The 20,301-nt window shown below is 55.2% G+C and overlaps 7 protein-coding genes across 7 annotated transcripts; 4 read left to right on the top strand and 3 right to left on the bottom strand.

Annotated features, from left to right (window-relative positions):
* Window positions 1-1,078: 1,078 nt before the first annotated feature.
* On the top strand, window positions 1,079-1,573 carry BBK36DRAFT_1197093 (hypothetical protein; the record flags this gene model as incomplete). The annotated part of the gene is made up of 1 exon (XM_024896969.1): window positions 1,079-1,573. The coding sequence occupies one exon, from the start codon at window positions 1,079-1,081 to the stop codon at window positions 1,562-1,564; it is 486 nt and encodes a 161-aa protein (XP_024750883.1). The 3' UTR covers window positions 1,565-1,573.
* Window positions 1,574-2,012: 439 nt separating this feature from the next.
* On the bottom strand, window positions 2,013-3,477 carry BBK36DRAFT_1197096 (basic-leucine zipper transcription factor-like protein; the record flags this gene model as incomplete). Its single annotated transcript, XM_024896970.1, has 2 exons — window positions 2,013-2,524; window positions 3,180-3,477. The coding sequence occupies 2 exons, from the start codon at window positions 3,475-3,477 to the stop codon at window positions 2,013-2,015; spliced, it is 810 nt and encodes a 269-aa protein (XP_024750884.1).
* A 2,878-nt stretch (window positions 3,478-6,355) lies between these two features.
* On the bottom strand, window positions 6,356-7,649 carry BBK36DRAFT_1116172 (hypothetical protein; the record flags this gene model as incomplete). The annotated part of the gene is made up of 2 exons (XM_024890207.1): window positions 6,356-7,270; window positions 7,344-7,649. 2 exons carry the CDS (start codon window positions 7,647-7,649, stop codon window positions 6,356-6,358), a joined length of 1,221 nt encoding a protein of 406 aa, XP_024750885.1.
* A 1,228-nt stretch (window positions 7,650-8,877) lies between these two features.
* On the top strand, window positions 8,878-10,249 carry BBK36DRAFT_1197098 (hypothetical protein; the record flags this gene model as incomplete). Its single annotated transcript, XM_024896971.1, has 5 exons — window positions 8,878-8,924; window positions 9,044-9,098; window positions 9,168-9,692; window positions 9,760-10,092; window positions 10,168-10,249. Exons 1-5 carry the CDS (start codon window positions 8,888-8,890, stop codon window positions 10,247-10,249), a joined length of 1,032 nt encoding a protein of 343 aa, XP_024750886.1. The 5' UTR covers window positions 8,878-8,887.
* Window positions 10,250-10,813: 564 nt separating this feature from the next.
* On the top strand, window positions 10,814-12,334 carry BBK36DRAFT_1158399 (CHL4-domain-containing protein; the record flags this gene model as incomplete). Its single annotated transcript, XM_024894105.1, has 1 exon — window positions 10,814-12,334. The coding sequence occupies one exon, from the start codon at window positions 10,814-10,816 to the stop codon at window positions 12,332-12,334; it is 1,521 nt and encodes a 506-aa protein (XP_024750887.1).
* A 103-nt stretch (window positions 12,335-12,437) lies between these two features.
* Window positions 12,438-13,771, bottom strand: BBK36DRAFT_1115973 (hypothetical protein; the record flags this gene model as incomplete). The annotated part of the gene is made up of 3 exons (XM_024890180.1): window positions 12,438-13,399; window positions 13,459-13,636; window positions 13,709-13,771. 3 exons carry the CDS (start codon window positions 13,769-13,771, stop codon window positions 12,438-12,440), a joined length of 1,203 nt encoding a protein of 400 aa, XP_024750888.1.
* An 861-nt stretch (window positions 13,772-14,632) lies between these two features.
* On the top strand, window positions 14,633-17,525 carry BBK36DRAFT_1158401 (hypothetical protein; the record flags this gene model as incomplete). Its single annotated transcript, XM_024894106.1, has 4 exons — window positions 14,633-14,651; window positions 14,721-14,878; window positions 14,935-17,422; window positions 17,482-17,525. 4 exons carry the CDS (start codon window positions 14,633-14,635, stop codon window positions 17,523-17,525), a joined length of 2,709 nt encoding a protein of 902 aa, XP_024750889.1.
* Window positions 17,526-20,301: the final 2,776 nt, after the last annotated feature.

A 20,301-nucleotide genomic window follows, 5' to 3' on the forward strand; every position in this document is an offset into this window, starting at 1 on the left:
CGTGTCAGTGTCGATCGCGGCCAACTTGCCGAAAAAACATACCAAATTGAACAGCCCACGGTTCCCCCTTTTTGCTCCAAATAGCATCACACCGAGCAAGCCGAGATACATAAAGGCGGCCACTTGTTATCGAAGCCACCTCACTCTCTTGCATCCCGAGATCTAACCGTCCCCTGGCTCCTCACCTCAACACGGGGAGTTTTGCGTCTTTGCAGTCAGGGACCCTGCACGACCACAGCTCCATCAGCTAAGGACCGAACCGGAATCAACTTGGATACACACACACAAACACAACCCAACATCAGCAGTGAATAAGTCTCAAGCCGCTAGCTTGAGCGCATTGAACATTTCTAACACAACTCACTGGACGAAACGAAGTAAAAAGCCCCGGAGCTTCTATAAGAAGCAGGTGGGGGGAGAGAATCACCAATGTCGGCAGAAAGGGTGCTTTGGTTGGACGAGGCTGAGAAGATGCCATTCCCGTGTTCTGCCCCCTTTGAAGCTGCATGTGGCTACCTAAGTAGGTATTCATTGATGTTTAGACAAAGCTCTCTCTGTGCTACATGGCAGAATACGCAAATGATTCGTGTCAACTCTGCGGCATCGAGTACCGAACAAGACTAAAGAGACGCTTTACGTACAAACCGGGGAAACTACTAGAAACCGTCTTCCCTAGCCTAAATAAAATCGGTCAAGTCCAGCCTCGAGAGGGAAAATCACCTCCAACTGAAGGAACCACAAGTTAAGGTAAGCATCGTCAATTGGGAGAAGTCAAGCTCAAATTTCAGGTCCTTTCCAGAAGAATTGATACGGTGCTACCCTATCTGGTAAGTATGCAGTACTTAGGCCCGTCGTGCTGATTCGAAGGCATCGTGTGCGGCGCATCGGCACTTTGCGATCGAAATCCAATCTAACCGAACCTTCTAGCTGCGTCTCCGCACCCACACAACGCGGGCTCTGCATTCGATCCATTGCAACGACACGCATCATACATAGAACCACCTTACGAACTCAAAAGACAAAACGAACCGTAGTCATATAATCTTCAACGAAACCCCCTTCCATCCATCAACCCCAAATGCTCCGCCGCAGCATCCTCACCAACCTCTACCACCACTTCAAACTCAAACCCTCACATCGTCATCCACTCAGCAGCCCCTTCTCAACTACAACAGCCAAAATGTCGTCCACCTCAGAACAACAACAGCCACCATCCTCAAGCGACTCTGCCTCAACCTCAGAATCCACTACCACCGTCCCCCGCAACGCCCTCCCCGCGCCAGATCCATCAGACAACGGCGTCCAGACCCTCGACGTCAGCGGCTCCGGCTCGACCGTCAAGCTGGACCACCTCGGGCCCCTCGTCGTCAACGCCGACGGCACAATGTCCCGCATCGCCAACTGGGACAAGATGGCCGACATTGAGCGCGAAAACACCCTCCGCATCCTCGGCAAGCGGAACCAGGAGCGCCTCGCCGCCCTCAGAGAGGCCCGTGGCATCAGCGAAGGGAGCAATGACAGCATAGGCGCTAGTGGCAATCACGACACTTCAGGCAAACAATAGAACATGAAAATCAGGGGTTTAGGTTCCGATTATATGTATGTTATAATGGAGAGGGAATGAAGAGATTGGTCATTTCGTATGAATATAAATAAATCACCGTTTCCACATATAAAGAGCCCGTTCCCTTTACTCTGGCCCTCTACTGCCCACCACATCTGCATATATGCCACGTTATAAACAAGCAAGGATTGCCAACCCAAATCCCGCCGCCGCCGACCCCCCAGCTTCGTTCACTTCGACCCCAGATTGGATCAGTTATCCCCATGACCCAAATCTTCCCAGGGCAGGACGAAGCTCCTATGCGAATAAGAATGATGCAGAACGCCAGTAACCAAATCAACGCCCCCCTTACCCCCCTCACGCCTTTGAATCAGCGTCGCATTATGAAGCTTGAAGAAAACACCAGCCAGAATGAGTAGCGATGGTTTCATAAGCTCATGTTCGTTCATCATCGCTCATCTTTGACCTTGTCGCCGTTACTTGACTCGGCGGGGGTGGCCTTGGCCTTTTGGCTTGCGTGCTTGGTGAACTCCTTCCACAGCGCGACAATGTCCTCGCTGCCCTCGTTCTTCTCGACCAGGAGGTTCTTCAGCCACTTGTTCTCCGTCTCGAGCTGGGAGACCTTGCTCTCCAGGTTGGCGACCTTGTCAGACATCTCCTTGGCGGACTTCTCGAGAGCCTGCTCGCGCTGCTTCTTCTTGATGCGGAAACGGGCGCTGGCGGCCGTGTTCCTCCTCCGCTTGTCCTCCTCGGCAGCCACCCGGGCGGCCTCCTCCTGGCTCATGGACTCGGACTTGCGCTTGTCGCCAACCTGTGGGGGTGCCTGGTGGAAGCGCGCATGGTGAGGAGGCACCTGGACGTGGCCGTGGTTGGGCTGCAGAGGCTGGAAGCCCTGTTCCGGGAAGTTGTTCATGTGGGGCGCGGCATATGTGTTGTTGTTGAAGTCTTGAAAGGTAAAGTCTGATATCACCATGGATGGTTAGCGACTGTGATCAGGCCAGCCGGCAGCGCCAAGTATGTGTCGATATCGCTCGCACCAACGACGGGGAACGCGGACGGGGTGGGCAGCGGAGGGAGGGACGGGACGAAGCAGGATGGCGACATGACGGGTATACAGAAAGGGGATATAGGCGCCGCAACATCCATGGCCGCTCGCAATGCGTCGCGGATCCATGGGCCAATGTTGCATTTGGGGATGAGAGTGTCAAAATCACGAGGTATTGCACCATCGCCGGGCCATTTGTCAGCGCATGCGAAGTGCGGGATGCCCCACCTCCAGGGCGCGCTTCAGCAGCACTTTTGCCTGCATCGCATCCAATCTTGGAGACAGCTCGTCCCAATGGCAGCGGCGCGGGTGAGGAGGAGCCTGAGTAGGTATGGGGGAGCATAGAAGCAAAAGGGCCAAAGAGATGCAAGGACCCCATCCACCGGGTTGACAAAGCATGCCGGGCACGCTAGGTGCGCGGGTTGCTGCAAGAGGAAAAAGACAGGGTCTGGTGTCTTGCCAAAAAGGGTGGTGGTGAAGAAACAGACTGCGAGAGATGGGAAAATGCAGACAAAACAGACAAAACACCAGCAGACAAAGTAGACGTGCAAACAGGATGCCCACACTCACCAGACATGAAATCCAGGTTGGGCAGTTCACCGATCACCGAGGGCGCTGCGCTGACATCCTCGGATGCGGTGCCGCTGTGGAGTGCCTTGCCCTCGGTCTTGACGGGCTGGGCCTGAGCCTGGAAGTCGGTGTTCCGGCCAGAGTCGATGTCGAAGAACTGCGTGTTGGTGAAGATGGCCAGATCGTCCTCCATGGTGTACGGCTCCTCGAGGCCGGTGGTGTCGCCGGGGCTGATGGTGTTGAGGTCGCGGAGGTACTGCGACACGTTGGGGCCGTGTCGTCCGCTGTAGTTGGACATTGTGATTTGTGGTTTCTTTTTTTTCCCCGTCGAGAGGATGTTCAGACGAGAGTCGTCACGGATTGACCGTGCGTTGTGGTCTCGCAATCGCGGTAATTGATGCGTCGACGCTGCGAGACGGTGTGGAAAGCAAGGGCACGGCCGGGAAGAGAGCGCCCTTGAAGTTCACAGTCGGCTGTTGTCCGTCGTGGTTCTAAAACGAAGCGAAGCAGAACAATCTCTTCGATGTCTACTGCGATTCTGGCCGTCGGCGGGATGCTCGTTCGATGAGGAAGTGCGTGACGTCGAAATGGCGACGAATGGAGGAAGATGTTTGAAGGAAGAGATGCTAGAGGGCGACTTGTACAGTAGCGAGATCGCAGGGAGCCATGGATTTGCCTGGATCGGGGTTATGACTCTCCAGCCCTCTGTGTGGAGATTTTTTTTCCTCTCTATTCTCGCGCCCGCCAGAAATGCGTGCAACGTGCCAGCTAACCGACCGCTTCGCCGAAGGGCTCCGACTGTGCCAGTGGGCCTGGAGGGGCTTCAGAGGGTCCCGAAAGGGCCTTTTAGCGCCTTCTCAGGACTCGTGCTGAGAAATCAATCAGCTGGGCCCCACCGCCGTGACATGCCTTTGGCTGCGCTCGAGTCCGGGGCGCGAGGTACCTGCGGAGGGCCAGCCAGAAACGCGGCGCTTTCAGTGGTCGGGGCCCCAGGGTGTGGACGCCCACAGCGCCTTGGACGCCTGGAGAGCCGGGCTCCCCACCCTGCTGCAGCCAGTGAGAGCGGCCGCAGACGCCGTATCGCTCACTCCATTTGCTCATTCGGTTTGTTAAGAGTTGAGGACGACTCCGCGCCAGGAATCGCCACACAGGCAATGGATGGGCTTTTCCCCATTGTTACCTTATCTCTGATCATGATACTGTGTACGGAGTAAGGTACTAAGGCGACGGCTGTTTGCATGTGCACGCGCGGGTACCTGTACGGTGCTCCACCGCGCGGCCTGCACCTCCTGCACCGTACCCGGTACTCCCTGTGCGACCCGGCCGTTATTGACGTCGATGTTACAGCGCCGCAACCTGTTTTTCTGGAGTCTGCCGTTGCTGATCAGCCTGTGAATCCATCATAGACTGCCTCCACCGTCTCATCAGTGGCCGAACGGCTGCATGAACGGACAGTGCGGTGGCCAACCGAGCAGGCAAAGCCCGCACTGTCCCTGTCCATGTTCCGCCTGGTCGTTGACTCGCACAATCCGGGCAATTAAACGCTCACCGTGCCATTCGAGTCGAGTCCAATTTCACTCAGTTCAGTAGCCCCAAATCGTCCCGCAAAGGCACGCGGCTGTTTCTCTTCCCCCGTGAACCCCCTTCTTCTCCCTCCCGACAAATGCGTGGGGGCTCCAGCAATTCCATCCCGTCTGCCTAGGTACAAGCACTAACTTGCTCGGGACTGAATTGGCTCCGTCGTCAATTAATAGCCCTCACCCTCTTCAGCCTCAGCCCACCAACCAGGCCGCCGCGGTTCACGAGCTTGCAGAATCAAATGCAGCTTGGCGCTGCTTCCGCTCCCTCCTCCCCGCTATTCTACAACGCTGCGACTCTGCAACTCGCCGGGTTCCAGAGACTTGGACTTCGCCCTGCTTTGCCTGCCGTTGGTTTCGCATCACTGCTAGCCGAGGACGTTTCCGGCTACGTGATGACTCGTCGTCTTGCTCTTTGTCTTCGTCACGGTCGTGATGTGGGATGAATAGCGATCGCCCAAGAGAAAGGAGTTTGCACTTTGCTCCCTACTAATTCAGATACTAGAAGCAAGTATGGAATAGTCATCCGTCAGGGCAGCTGAATCTCATCCACCGAGAAAGCCGTCGCTTCGGGTGCGTGTTCACGATTCTCATCAGGATCGCCTCCCGCGCAATCCCTGTCTCGGCTAATGGAAGAGCCCTCGGAAGGCCAGGGTGGTCGATTCCAACATCAAGTCCCTTGCCTCGCCTGCTCAGCAGCCTGCAGACGGCCTTGCATCCCAAAATGCCGCCGGCCACGTTCAATTGGTGCGTTCCGCGCGTGGCCACCGGAGAAAATCTCGCCATGTGATCTGCTGTTGGCCGGCCGCTGCACGTCCAAGCACGCAAATCAGGGTCGCATCGTCAAAGACGCAATCACGCAACCGGCCGGTTGGGGGAGCTACTGGGCAGTTTTTGCTTGAAGCCTGGGTTCACCGTGGATTGGAACTCGCTGACTGGCTGCGATAATGTCTCGGGACGGCCAACATGCTCCGCGAGTTAAAGTCCTACGGGGACCAGGTCGAGTTGGGGATAGTCGTGTGGTTGATGAGCCGAATCAGCGCATACAGAAGAAGCGACGGCTTGATGTCTCACATTGTGTTGGCCATTGCCACGTTCCCGCTTGGACCTCAGAAGAGGGGAGACGGAGTCAGCTGTCGAGACCAACGGCTCTCCTGATCCAAAGCCAAACTATGACGGACATTACATGTGACAGGTAGGGATGGATGAAGCCATCGAAAGAGTGGGTGAAGGCATTTGGGCAGCCACGTCCTCATGCAAGCAATGCTTTTCGAGCCATGTCAGTCCTGTGTGAGTACAATATCAAACCACTATCATGCAGATACTATTCCGAGGGCTGTTGCACTATTGAAATCTTAAGAGAGGATATGATTTCGATCGAAAGACATGTAACAAGCATTATTCAACTTTTTATAAGCTGCAAGTTTTGATATACAAACAGAGACACAAGTAACTTGGAAGAAAACAGAAAGATAAGGGAAAAGAACCCGGTCTAAATTACATTGTAACAAATCTTGACGCTGCCCTCCAAGTTAAAATCATAAGCAATCCGAATCATTCAACACCCCCCAAGCCCGACCATCTCTCATCACTTTGATATTACAGCAGCACGGCAACACCCTGAGCATTCTTGCTCGCGCCCAGCCCCTTGATCTGGAAGTGCTGCACCTGCTTCTTGGTCACCACATCCATCACGGTCACAGCCGGCAGGGTGGTTCCGTTGCCGGGGCTGAGGGCGTAGACGAAGCTTCCCGCCGCGCGGATATCAATCAGGCCGGGGTCGCCGTTGTTGAGGTCGGTGATGGACTCGATGCTGGCGTCGGCCAGGGACACCTCCACGATGCGGTTGACGGCGACGTCGGTGACAAAGGCAGTGTTCGTCTCGGGAGAGATGGCCGCCCAGCACGTGGCTCCCTGGCCCTCGATGGTGGCCTTGTTCTTAATGCTCGCAGCACCAGTGGCCGCGTCAACGGACAGCACGGCAGCGCCGAAAGCAGCATCGGTGACGAACAGATCGGAGGATCCCTGAATAGGGGACGAGCCGAAGAGGACAATGGTGCCGTCCACATCCGTCAGCTTGCCCTCCTCGCTCACAGTCGCGGATCCCCGGCCGTTGCAAGGCTGCTCGACCCCGAAGACGCCCAAGACGCCCTTGGTGTTGGCGTTGGGGTCGCCCTTGACGGTGGCAAAGAGCGTCGCCTCGTCTGCGGAGAAGAAGACCTGGGAGACGGTGTTGGGGGGTCCCGAGGGCGGCGTCGTCTGGTTCAGCCCGACGGGGCGGAGCTGGTCCATCTTGCCGATGCCGTGCGCGGAGAAGGAGGCGCAGGAGATGCCCGACTTGGCGCCGGTCGCGCCGACGCAGACGAGCTGGTTCTTGGCCGATGCCGCCACGGTGACGGGGAAGTCGCCGGGGATGGAGACGGGCTTGCCCACCATGGTGAGGCGGGTCGGGTGGTTGGGGTCGATGGCGAACATTGTGACTGTGTTTGATCCGGCGTTGACGGCAAACAGGTTCTACGCGATACCCAGTCAGCAGATTGGCTTCTTCATTAGGGGTGGATGGGTTGTGTGAACTCTTTCAACTTACGTTGCCGACAACAGTCAAGCAGGACTGGGAGTTCAGGGCATCAGGACCAGCAGGCCCCGTGGTGTTGCCGCTCGCAACGATGACATTGGAACCTGCGCCGCCGGTCGGTGTGCTCGTTCCCTGGGACAGCAAGCCGTTGCTGCCAATCGGCAGGGCAATCACGCTGTTCTGCTGCTCGTTGCTGAGGGTGTAGATGGCCTTGCCGGGCTTGACAGGCGGAGGGCAGGCGGACGGTCGGGCTGACGCATCAGGCACCAGATTTGCCAGGCCGAGGAGAAACAGGGATGTCCACGTGGAGGAATGCATTGTGAGAGAGAGAGGAGCTTGGGATTGGGTAAAGAATGTCAGATTTTGAGTAATGGAAATAGGAGTGTGTAAGTGTAAGTGGAAGTGGCGGTGGTTGTGCAGGCGTCGAGGACAAAACCAACTACCAGAGTTGCTTATTGTCAGACTCGTCTATTCGAGATGTTTTGTAGATAGGGCTGAAGAGCGAGAGAGAGAAGAACTTGTTGGTTGAGATGTTGCCGCAATTCATATCGGCTTCGTCGCCCCTACTTATACATCTCCTTCACGATGCCTCCCTCATCTCCTTTCTCCTCCCTCCAAACTCCACGGCCATTTCCGCGTCTCCGATGAACCGGTGCCGTGCAAAGCGAGCTCAACGTTTCCAGCCCTCAGCAGCAAACAGGATAATGCCAGTTTCCCCCCGGAAGCTGTAACGCGAGCTACTCTCCAGAAACAGATGATAGCTCAGGAACCGAGACCTCCTCATGAGGAATCTTTTCGCTTCTCCACGAGCCTAATCTCAGACCCGCGATAATCAGAATTTCCTAATCGGGCATAAGACGGGACAGGGGTGCAGCGTTTCTTGGGGGATGAGGCAACGGGGATGGAGTCGCATTTCCTGTTTGGGACGCGGGTGATGCGTAAGGCAGGCTTTGTTTAGAGATGTGACAAGGAGGATCGAGGGTGAAACGGCAGACTTGGAGGTGCTCGAGCGTTCTGTTCCGTAGCATAATAAACAATATATCCAATTAGAGTAGGAGAGGGTTTTCCTTGTGTTTCTGTAAATGAGCGGCCGTGGCAAGCTGAGTACGTAGCATTGGTTCTAAGGAGGAGGAGATGAATCCTAAGACCGATTGGGGAGTTTCAAGCTTGCCGAAGAAAAGAATCTCGACTCAAATGACCCCTTTCTCAACCTCATCTCAGCTTGCCAACAAAACAGCTCGTTGATTGATTCACAAGCCGTCACTCATAATTTCGACCAGGCACAAACACCCCTGGCGGAGCGGCAATACTAATAACTTTAAGTCGCTGCAATTGCTTACATGTGAGTCCATGTCATCAAAAGTGCCCTATTCCGGAAGTCGGCACCCCTCAGATCCCAATGCCATTTGGAATCTTGAAAAGCAGACAAGGTCTCACCAGCCCAGCTTTCACATCAGCCCAGCTTCTCAACCGTCCAATTAGGCACAACCAAAAGCCGACCGCCCATCAACCGACGTACGGAGTACAGACCCCATAATCGTGCTCTTTGCATCGTAATGGCAGACAAGATATTCCGCATCTTCAACCCGAGAGGTCGGTCCCGATCCCTCCCGGAGCTTTAATTCAGCTTCAGCCCTCTTTCCTGCCATTAGTAATCTCTCCGGTGTGGGAAGAGATGAGATCTCATGCTGACCCTGGAGAGTGAGCAACAGAGCCAAAGGCCGACCCCGTGGAGAAAAGGCGTGCCCAACTGCGACGTGCCCAGCAGTGAGTGCCTGACCTGGCTGATCCCCCTTTCCCCTGCATTCCCGACGGCCGCTAAATGTTCACCGATAGATCTTATCGGGACCGCAAGGACAAGTACACCAAGGCCCTCGAGTTTGAGCTTGCAAGGGCTCGGAAGAGTGAGGCCGACTTGACGTCTGAGGTCGAGCAGCTTCAAGAGAAGGTCCGGATACTGACGACTCTCTTGTCTCAACATGGCATTCCCCTTCCCGGCGAATGTGATGGCAGCTGGATGCCGTCTCCTGAAGAAGATGTACTGCCCTTAGACACGCTTCAACTCACCTCCCGCAATATCAAGACAGCGCATGGACGGACACAGGGAACCGACGCTGCCTCAAGAGATACATGGGCAGTCTTTGCGGAAAAGGCGGCAAGCCCGGACACTTTCTGGACTGATGAGAATCTCACGTACCTGCATCAGCACGGCTCAGATCACATCTCCCGAGACAACGGTCCGCCGCCACTCCCAGCTCATGTGCCGACAGCCACGGCCACAGCCCCCCTAGGTGACCCCAGCGGCAAGACTCGCCTCTCCGAGCTCGATGTCACAACCGTCGGGATGGAGTTTGTGCTGACGTATGCTCCCCTTGCTACACAGAGGTCGGTAGGAGACAGAAAGCTGACCAATGAACCAACTATGAAGCCTAGAGAGCCCTTGCCTGGGCCACATACACGGCAATCCCAAAAAGCCACACGAGCCAAGCGGCCATGCTTTGACCACTACATCTCAGCTGCACTCATGCTTGTCTCTGCCACCCATCGACCCTGAGAATCCGGTGCCTCCGTCGTACCAGAACGCGCCGGCGGCTGTGCTTGAGCGGCTGCTGAACCTTGCGCCGAGTGTATCAGGAGATGGCGATGTGACGCCGATACAGGCGTGGCATTATATTCGCAAGCAGCCGTTCTTTGGCGGTTTCGAGATGCAGAGCATCATTAGGCTGGCGGAGAGACTGCGTGATGCAGCGAAATGCCATGGGTGAGTCGACAACACAAAGCTCCGTTCGTGTATTCTTGGAGGTTGGGCTGCTAATGAATGAGTGCGTGCGTGTAGTTTCGGTGCTGCGGTTCAGACGGGTGTCTTTGAGTCGGCGGTGAGAGAAGTTCTCTATCCCGTGTCTAGAATGTTATCCTGACTCAAAGGACTTCATTTTGGCTTAATCTTCACGTTGTAAATGTACTAGATATCGCATATATGTACTCTATTAGAACAGACTCGTAATTAGATAGCCGTTGGCTTGCTCCATGTCTTGAGTCTTGAGTCTCTTGGCCATGTACGTGTACTCCATACTACCTTATGTAAGGTGAAAGTAGTTGTCATAGCTTCGCGATACATGCAGTGCAACCAACATGGCAATAAGTCCATAGAAGATTGTAGACTCAGTCCATTTTAAAGATTACTGAAACTGTCCATCATAACCTTTCAGTCGTTTCGTCGTGATAGACTGTGTAGATGGTGGTGTCTTCCGCTAACCTGGAGCGACGCAGGTTGTTGGGATGACTAAGCACATATACGTACGTATTTTCCTCCAACGCGTCTCAGCATCTCCAGCCGCGTCTGATGGACTTCATCTCAGGTTTCAGTATCGTCATCATCCACCTCTTCGGCTTTGTGACAGCCGCCATGTAGGGCGAAGCTGCACAATTTCTATCCAACCTCTTCACAAAGCCACAGCGACTCCTCCTCTCACACCTCCGCAATGGCCCGGTTCTCGGTACCAACAAAGGCCAGGCTGCCGTCGTCGCTCCGCGTGGATTCCTCAAACCCAGCCGTCATAAAGAGCCTGAACCGGCTATCCCGCGAAGCGCTCATTTCCCTGGCCCTGAGCTGGCTCGACGGAGACACCATAGCCAATGCAGTGCCGTTTTTGGAGCGGAGAAGCGACGAAGATGACATCGACCCGGATGATGTGTACCCCCCGTGCGAATCAGTCCAGCAGCTGTACGAGCTCTACGTCGACATGCAGCAGCAAAAGGGGTCGAAGCGCGACGTAGCCAATCGCATATTGGAGGGCGATTGGAGGCACGGGCTGTCGCTGTATCAGCTCGCCATGGTCGACTTCTACCATCTGGAAGAGCATCCAATGTCACAGAAATGGACGGCTTATAAGATTCTCCCGCTCAAGCCGCCGACCAAGGGTGTCGAGGACGAAGTCCTTCGTGTCGATGACAAGGCGCTGAGTGTTCCTCGATTTCACCCCTCGACTTTCCTACAGAGCCTCCAGGACCAGGTCCTGCCGGATATCAAGGCTCACTACCATTTTCATCGCCCAAAGGACCTCCCCGTCCTGCTCTTACGTATATTCGTCATAGAATCTCCCTATAACAGCAGTCTGGCTCTCTCCGGCGTCACCGGAAGCGGCACGGCCGCCAACTTCACTTCGTCTCGGACGGTGTACCTGGCCTTCCCGGATGGGTCTTCCCACATTTACATCACCAAGTCTCAAGCCAATGGCCCAGCCGCCGGCGGCGAATCCAAGAGCCTCCAGAATCTGATCATCCAGGGTGTACCAAAGGCATTATCCAGGCCGAGAGAGCGCTACACTCTCAAACCGACAAACCTTACCAGCCGAAACTTGGAGACGCTCCTGGATAAAAGGGGCCCTGGGCGGGGAAACGCCGCAGGAGGTGGTTGGAGCATTTATGCCTCAGAACAGAACAGAAAGTCTCCCCTCGATACCATTCTCCCCAGTCCTCCGCTTTCCGACGACTCATCTCTTTCTGATAAGAGCCGAAAGAGGCTGAAACCACTCAACTCGGATCAGCGGGCTGCCAAACGAGCCAAGCTCGTTGCTCAGGCACGGTTTGGCGACTCTGGTCTCGTCAATGATGGAAAGGGTGTTGAAAGGATTGATGTCCTGCTCGAAGACCCATTTCCCACGCCTGTCGCTGCAGAAAAGCTAGGGTCGGGGAAGGACAAGGGCGATGCTCCCGGCGAAGCATCGGTCTCAGCTCGGAGAAGAACAATTGATGCCGCGCTCCGTCTAACCGGCGATGACGATGACGAGGAAGCGAATGACCCCAAGAACCTTTCGCAATGGAAACCAACTGTGCAAATCACATTGCAAGGGAATCACGTCTTTGCCGGTATCCGACAGCTCGTGGAAGCGGGCATCATAGATGGCGAACGCATGCCCGGCTGGATGACAGGGGAGGATGGCGTTACGTTGGGCATTGTCAAGCATGGACGGATAAAGGGCAACAAGGGGTCTGGGCTGTGATGGGATGGGGAGTCCGGCATCTGGTTGGTTTTGGATATATTGTATACTGTTCTTTCTATGCGCTTTTGATACCCTTATTGATGATGAGAAACCATGATGAAATCTAATTCGCCTCCTCGCCGAGGCCAAAGACATTGACCGTGTTCCTCCAAGATGCCTCGCATAGCTCTTCGATGCTCACGCCCTTGACGGCGGCAACAATCTTGGCCACCCGCTCGATGGTGCACGGTTCGTTGCGGCCTTTGATCATGGCTCCCTGCTGCCACTGCTCCTTTTTCACCACCTTCCAGCGACTCGGCACGTCGGGCTCTTTCTTTTGGTTCTTTTGTTTCTTCGACCGCTTCGTCTGCTGCTGCTGTGCGGCCGCGTCGGCGGGTTGAGGCTCACCATTCGTCGCTTGCGGTTCCGGCTCAGGCTTCTTCTCTATCAGGTACTGGTATCCAGCATGGCTCGGTCGAACCTCGCACCAGGGGCCGTCTGTCTCGAGCATGATCCTGTCGAGGGTGATCTCCTTGACCATGGTGAGGTTCTCTTCCGTCTTGAGACTGCAGCCGTTGACGCCGATGTGCAGGCCCAGATCCATCAACTCCTTCATCTCCTCTATCGTGCCCGTGAAGCTGTGCACCACGCCGCCCTTTTCCAGCCTCTCGAGCCTTTCGCCGAAAGCCCCCTTCAACAAGTTCACGAAATCGCGATGGGCAGCTCGCGAGTGCAGGAACAGCGGGAGCTGAGGCTGCAGAGAGGCGGCCACTCTGAGCTGCGCCTCAAAAGAGTGCAGCTGGGCGGCCTTTCCACAATAGTGCAGCCGGTCGTAATCCAGTCCAAACTCCCCCATGGCCACCAGATGGTGCTTGCTGGAGGATCTGGCGTCGGCGAGCAGCGCCATGAGCTCGTCAATCACCTTGGCTGACGTTTCCGGGTCGGGCTCACCCTTGTGCTCGGCTGGTTCCGAGGCTTCGGGCTCACATGGGGCCGTGTGCTCCTCCTCATGTCTTCCATGGCCTCCCTTGCAGAAGATTGCACTGCTACACGGGTGGATGCCGGCGGTGGCATAGCATGTCCCGGCTGAACGGTAATCGAGGTCAGTGTTATGGTTGCAGCCTGTGGGCCGAGGGCTTACCAACGAAATTCTTTGGCCAGCTCCAACGCATCACGAGCACTCGTAAAGTCGGAGCCCGTCACGATGAGCTTGGTGCAGCCCACCTCCTTGGCTCTGCTGATGACATCCTTGAGATCGTCCGGGTGTCGCTGGACGCCGCGGTGTTTGCCCCGATAGATGGGGTCGGCTAGATTGATTCCTATCTGTAGTAGCTACGCATCAGCGTCTCCAACAGCCCTTCAAAGGTAGTGACAAGCTCGAAGGGGTTGAAGTACATCGATATATCTGGGCTTATAAGGCTCTGATGCCGGCTCGGAGCCGGGCTGCGGGGCACTCATTGTGCGAGATACTGATGAGAAACGAGAGATGGCTGCAAAATAGTGGCGGGGCAGATGATGGCGGGTTCTCCCCAGAATAAAAGACATAAAGACACAAACAGTCCTGGATATGAAGCGATTTCACAAATGCTCTCCTCTTACATGCTGATACAGCAGATGTACATGAACGTGGTCCAAGATGCATCGACAAAATGGCAACTCGGAACCTCGCTGAGTCATCCCTCGCAAAGCATTTACAACTAGTAAAACACTCCATTAAACGCACGTGATCCCGCGACAGCGCCCGCCAAACTCGATGACCAAGACACGCGCCCGGGATTCGCGTATCCACCAAAACAGAGCTTCTTGGACTGTAACGCAAGGAAGGATGATTAATTGCTCGTGGGACGCTTTAGCATCTTGTTTATGAGCCCGATCCGGCTTAACGAGGACGAATGAGGCAGTGATTGTTGGGTCTGCTTTGGAGCCGCCCTCGCCCTTTGACTGGCCGAAGCCACCGTCTTCTCACTGGAATGGCTGCTTGCGCGGGGCACTTCTTTTTTTTCCTAACACGCTTTTTAATGGTTTTTAATGGTATTTTTCACGCTAAACTGCTGGCGTGGCGCGTGCTGGAGACGCGCCTGAGAATAAAACGTTCTTCCTGCGGCTTTGGAGGGGAACACGCTCACTCTCCCTCTCTCCCTCCCCAAACCAGACACGACAAAACAACATCACCAAAGGCTTCGACTCACCTCGACAGCCTTCAAAAGCCCTGCCTGACTGCCTGAGTGTCTTGATTGATACCTGCAAGCGTCTGAGAGCCTTTGGAAGAGCATCGCCGCCTACGTCATTCTCTTGTCCAGCTGCTCCCCCACCGCCGCCATGTATGTCAGGAAGCGTGGTATGTTATCCCACCTCACTGCTGGATCTAGATGAAGCCCTTCGAGTCTTTCTAATGGTCCGTGGATAGACGGTCGTCAGGAGCGTGTCCAGTTCGACAAGATCACCGCTCGTGTCTCGCGGCTGTGTTACGGCCTGGACACTGAGCATGTCGACCCTGTGGCCATTACCCAGAAGGTCATCTCCGGTGTCTACGGAGGCGTCACGACGGTGCAGCTTGACGATCTCGTGAGCCTGCTCTCTCTCGTTGTTGAAGCTTCAGACGTTAACCTTGAGAACAATAGGCTGCCGAGACTGCCGCGTACATGACCGTTACCCACCCCGACTATGCCATCCTGGCCGCCCGTATCGCCGTCTCCAACCTCCACAAGCAGACCAAGAAGCAGTGGTCAGCTGTCGTCAGCGACCTCTACCACTATGTCAACCCCAAGAACAACAGGGCCTCGCCCATGATCTCCAAGGACACGTATGAATGTGTCATGCGCCACAAGGAGGAGCTCGACTCCGCCATCGTCTACGATCGAGACTTCAACTACCAATACTTTGGCTTCAAGACGCTGGAGCGGTCATACCTTCTGAAGCTCGACGGCAAGATTGTCGAGCGGCCACAGCACATGATCATGCGGGTGGCTGTCGGCATCTGGGGAGACGACATTGAGCGTGTCCTCGAGACCTACCACCTCATGTCCAGCAAGTTCTTTACTCACGCCTCCCCCACCCTCTTCAATGCTGGTACCCCGCAAGCCCAGCTGTCCTCATGCTTCCTGGTCGACATGAAGGACGACAGCATTGAGGGTATCTATGACACGCTCAAGACGTGCGCCATGATCTCCAAGATGGCTGGTGGCATCGGTTTGAACGTTCACCGCATCCGTGCCACCGGCTCTTACATTGCCGGCACCAACGGCACCTCCAACGGCATTATCCCCATGCTGCGAGTCTTCAACAACACTGCCCGATACGTCGACCAAGGTGGCAACAAGCGTCCTGGTGCCTTTGCCATCTACCTCGAGCCCTGGCACGCTGACGTCTTTGACTTCCTTGATCTTCGCAAGAACCACGGCAAAGAAGAGGTTCGCGCTCGCGACTTGTTCCTTGCTCTCTGGATCCCCGATCTCTTCATGAAGCGTGTTGAGAAGAACTTGGACTGGACGCTCATGTGCCCCAACGAATGCCCTGGCCTGGCTGACTGCTATGGCGAGGAGTTCGAGGCTCTGTACGAAAAGTACGAGAGGGAAGGACGTGGTCGCAAGACCATCCGCGCTCAGAAGCTGTGGTACTCCATCCTCGAGGCTCAGACCGAGACCGGTAACCCCTTCATGCTTTACAAGGACCACTGCAACCGCAAGAGCAACCAGAAGAACCTAGGAACCATCCGCAGCTCCAACCTCTGCACTGAGATCATTGAGTACTGTGCCCCTGATGAGGTTGCTGTCTGCAACTTGGCCTCTCTGGCCCTCCCCGCCTTTGTTGACTACAACGAGGGATGCTACGACTTCAAGAAGCTTCACGAAGTCACCAAGGTGGTTGTCCGTAACCTCAACCGCATCATTGATGTGAACCACTACCCTGTCCAGGAGGCCCGCAACAGCAACATGCGCCACCGACCTATTGGTGTCGGTGTCCAGGGTCTTGCTGACGCGTTCCTTGCTCTGCGTCTGCCCTTTGAGTCTCCCGAGGCTCGCGAGCTGAACAAGCAGATCTTTGAGACCATCTACCATGCCGCCCTTGAGGCTTCCATGGAGATTGCCAAGGTCGAGGGCCCCTACGAGTCGTTCAAGGGATCGCCTGCGTCTGAGGGCATACTCCAGTACGACATGTGGGACGTCAAGCCCTCCGACCTGTGGGAGTGGGACTCTCTCAAGGAGCAGATCAAGGAGCACGGTGTCCGCAACAGCTTGCTCGTCGCTCCCATGCCCACTGCCAGTACTTCTCAGATCCTGGGCAACAACGAATGCTTCGAGCCCTACACTTCCAACATCTACCAGCGACGTGTCCTCGCTGGTGAGTTCCAAGTTGTCAACCCCTGGCTTCTCAAGGACCTGGTCGACACCGGTCTCTGGTCCGATGCCATGAAGAACCGCATCATTGCCGAGAACGGCTCCATCCAGAACATTCCCAACATCCCCGAGGACATCAAGGCTCTGTACAAGACCGTTTGGGAGATTTCTCAGCGCCAAATTGTCCAGATGGCGGCTGATCGTGGTGCTTTCATCGACCAGTCTCAGTCCCTGAACATCCACATGAAGGACCCCACGATGGGCAAGATTACCAGCATGCACTTCACCGGCTGGAAGCTCGGTCTCAAGACCGGCATGTACTACCTCCGTACCCAGGCCGCAGCTGCGCCTATCCAGTTCACCGTTGATCAGCAGGCGCTCAAGGTTGCCGACACCGCCGTCAGCAAGGACCGTGTGCTGAAGAAGCGGGCTCCTCCCCCGGGTTCTTCTTTCATGATGACCTCTCCGTCTGCCGTCCCTCGCCCCAGCAGTGCCAAGAGGGAAGAAAGCACCGCAAACTCGTTGAGCTCTAACGGAGTTCCTACACCCACCACCACACCTCCCCCCTCAAGCAGGCCACTGGCCTCCCCTCACAAGGCCCCTCCCATGAAGGCCGACATTGACGAGGGAGACAGCCCCAAGGTTCTTCCTACTGAGCCCTCAGACAATGTCAAGGATGAGGAGCTGGAGAAGAAGCCCAACCAGTCTGAGGACAAGGATGAGGATAGTGAAGAGCGGGAAAGGGACATTTACTCAGACGCTGTTCTGGCCTGTAAGTCACGCTTTCGATATAAGCAAACCAGATGGACCGCTTTACTGACCCCCTCCCAGGCAGCATCGAAAACCCCGAGGCCTGTGTCATGTGCAGTGGCTAGAAGAACGTCCAACAGGTAGTTGTGGGCTTGACCGCGGCCCATACGAGGACGAGAGAGACGAGTATAACGGAGGAGCTTGAGGAAGAATAGAACAAATAGGCAACGGAAATAGGGCTTTGGATGATTCAGGTTTGTTTATGGCGGGCGCCGGATCAAGAATCTAGGCTGCCCTGCACTGGTTAATGCGTTTGGGCTATGTATATTTTGTTACGTTTACCGCTTGTTTACACGAGTATGAAGCTGCGTGCTCATCAGCTGCAGCTGTTATTAGCATAGATGTGCGAATGTCAAGAGATTCATAATTACTATGGCGAGCCACTTGGCGTGCAGAGACGAATGAATCTATACGAGAGGGTCAATCATTGGCAGAAACACGAGTGCCCTGCTCATCTGCGCAAGAGGAGAGATGGTGATGCCTAGCTCATGCCATTGGCTATTGACGCGTCAAGCAAGATGGGCTTTCTTCAGCCGCTGCACTGCTTCATCCTTTGGCTTCAGGAAACCAACTGTTATATGCAGATTGAAGACTGTGTTTCTGATTACGGCGTGCAACACAGGATTCCTTTCGAAGCGGAAATGATGGCTCTTCGCGTTGACGTTGGGGCTCTTCGGGCGATTCGTGACAGCATGGAGGTATCTCAAAGGACGAGGCAGCACTCGGCTATATCGAACCGCGGTGTCGTCACCATCAATTGCACGTAATCCCTGCGCTGGCCTCTGTTTCCGGATATCCTGCAAAAAGCCATTGGGCCATGGTTCCCCAAGTACTACCATTGCTCGCTCTCGGAACCGGCAATAAGCATGCACAACCCGCAAAACAAGATGTCAACGATTGCAGGGAAGCTGCCCAGTAGCTTCGAAGCACGGTGGCGACAGCAGCATCGCACAGACACGGAACAGGTACTGAATCAACTCGACAAGCAGATTGCCTCGTTTGAAGCGGCCCTGTAATCGTATTTCGAGTCAGGCAGGGAGTGTGTCGACGAGACAGTCGAATCTAACTCTGCATGATTAAATCAAAGAAACAATAATGCCGTTCTACAGCAGATAGCCGGAAGTACTTTAGACTGGAGGGACTCAGTCGTCGACGTTCAATCGAAACCTGGCAACGCTCCATGTGGGATCAAAAGTGACGTAGAGTTAACTGTCCTAGTGAGTCAATGACAACAGAAGCCATGATCGAACGACATGATGAGGTCAGTCAAATCAGGATTCTAGGTCAAACAGCACCAAGGAGGCCCGCGCACGAGGCTTGTGCTTCTCGCCGTCTGGAAGCTCCTCCAAGCAGCGTACCTAGTAAGAACCTCGTACGAGACCACGGCGACATGGCTGGACTTGATTTTGTCCAGTTACTCGTCCCTTTCGGCGGTGACTAGCCACTTGGCAACACGCATGGCCGTGAGCCATGCAGCCAGAGTCTCAGATATACAATGGGCACCGGCGAATCATTGGCAGGACAACCAGGGTCACTCCAGCTTGGCTGATCTTGATTGCACGGTCCGATGATGGTGAAGCGGGGCCGCATTCTTGTTGTGCGATTGCCAGTGGAGGCCCGTTGGCAAAATGTATTGGACAGTCCGAGGTAGGTATGAGACACTCGGCCGTCCTTCGTAAAAGCGCGGGACAGTTGAACTGTTGGGTGGCGCTGGCAGAAAGATAGCAATTGCTCGAAAGGGGACGCGAGGGAGTGCGTTCTATTGTTCAATTGAACTTGCTTTGACCGCAATTGGAGTCAGTATCGGGGCAAGGAGAGTAGTAGGCAAGGTAATATACGGCGAGATACTTCGCAACAAGCATGCAGAGAACACCTCAGAATGTATGAAGCATGATGAGGCAATCAACTCCAGCCATCTGAAGCGCCACCGCCTCCATTGCCACCGGCTAAGGTCGCTGTACCTTGAAACTAGAGCGCCTGAGCCTATCGGCTTCAGCATCGCATTGTAGCGCATTGCGGCAGCCGGGGCGAGAGCTGAAGTGCGCCGCTCAGGTGGCTGGAGAGCCGGAGCTAGTGCCCAATAGTGGTGGTGATTCGGTCGTTTTCTGTCCTGCCAAGCTGCAGAGCTCAAGCTGCTGTGGGTGAAGCTCCCATGAAGTGCTGGAGTCAGGGCACGTGAGTGACGGCGTCCTGCTTTGATGTTAGTTCTTCAGCTCTGCCAGGGTCGGCAGACGGTGGGCCTTCAAGTTGCCAAGCTTGTCAAGGGAGATGCAGCTCTGTTCCGAGCCGATAACCGACAGGATGCTCAGGTCGCTCGCTCTCCCACAGCTCGTCCAGGTATCGTCCAGCCTTCACAAACACGGAGCTCGTTCGGTTGCAAACAGCTCCCACTGCTGTCGTAGGGCCCCAATGCAAGGGACTTGGGTGCTAGGCAACGCAATACGGCTACTAGCAGCAGCAGCTCCGAGCCCAACAGTCTCTGGCTGTTCATCTCATCTGCCCCCATTCCAGAGGTAGTATCGAACAAGTACTGTCTCACAGCTTCCCTAGACTCGGTGTCACCCGAGATGGAAAAAAATCGAATAGTAAACGGCACTTGTACTTCTGGCGCCACAGTTGGAGCATCACGATCGTGCATCTGCAATTTGCAAAGACCGGCGTCACACAGGCTTCGTCACTCCACCCACCCCTGCCAGGCAATGCAGACAGCCAGACAAGATCGCAGCTTCCAGTTCTGTTGTGAATGACGTTGGTCGAGGCAGATCTGCCAGCTGGCGTGGGGCAGGAGCGTTAGTTACCGGCAAGTGCTGCAGATGAGGTAGGCGCAAGCTTGGCAAGGTA

The sequence above is a fragment of the Trichoderma citrinoviride genome, assembly GCF_003025115.1.
Source record: "Trichoderma citrinoviride strain TUCIM 6016 unplaced genomic scaffold BBK36scaffold_5, whole genome shotgun sequence".
In the NCBI taxonomy this organism is placed as follows: Eukaryota; Fungi; Ascomycota; class Sordariomycetes; order Hypocreales; family Hypocreaceae; genus Trichoderma; species Trichoderma citrinoviride.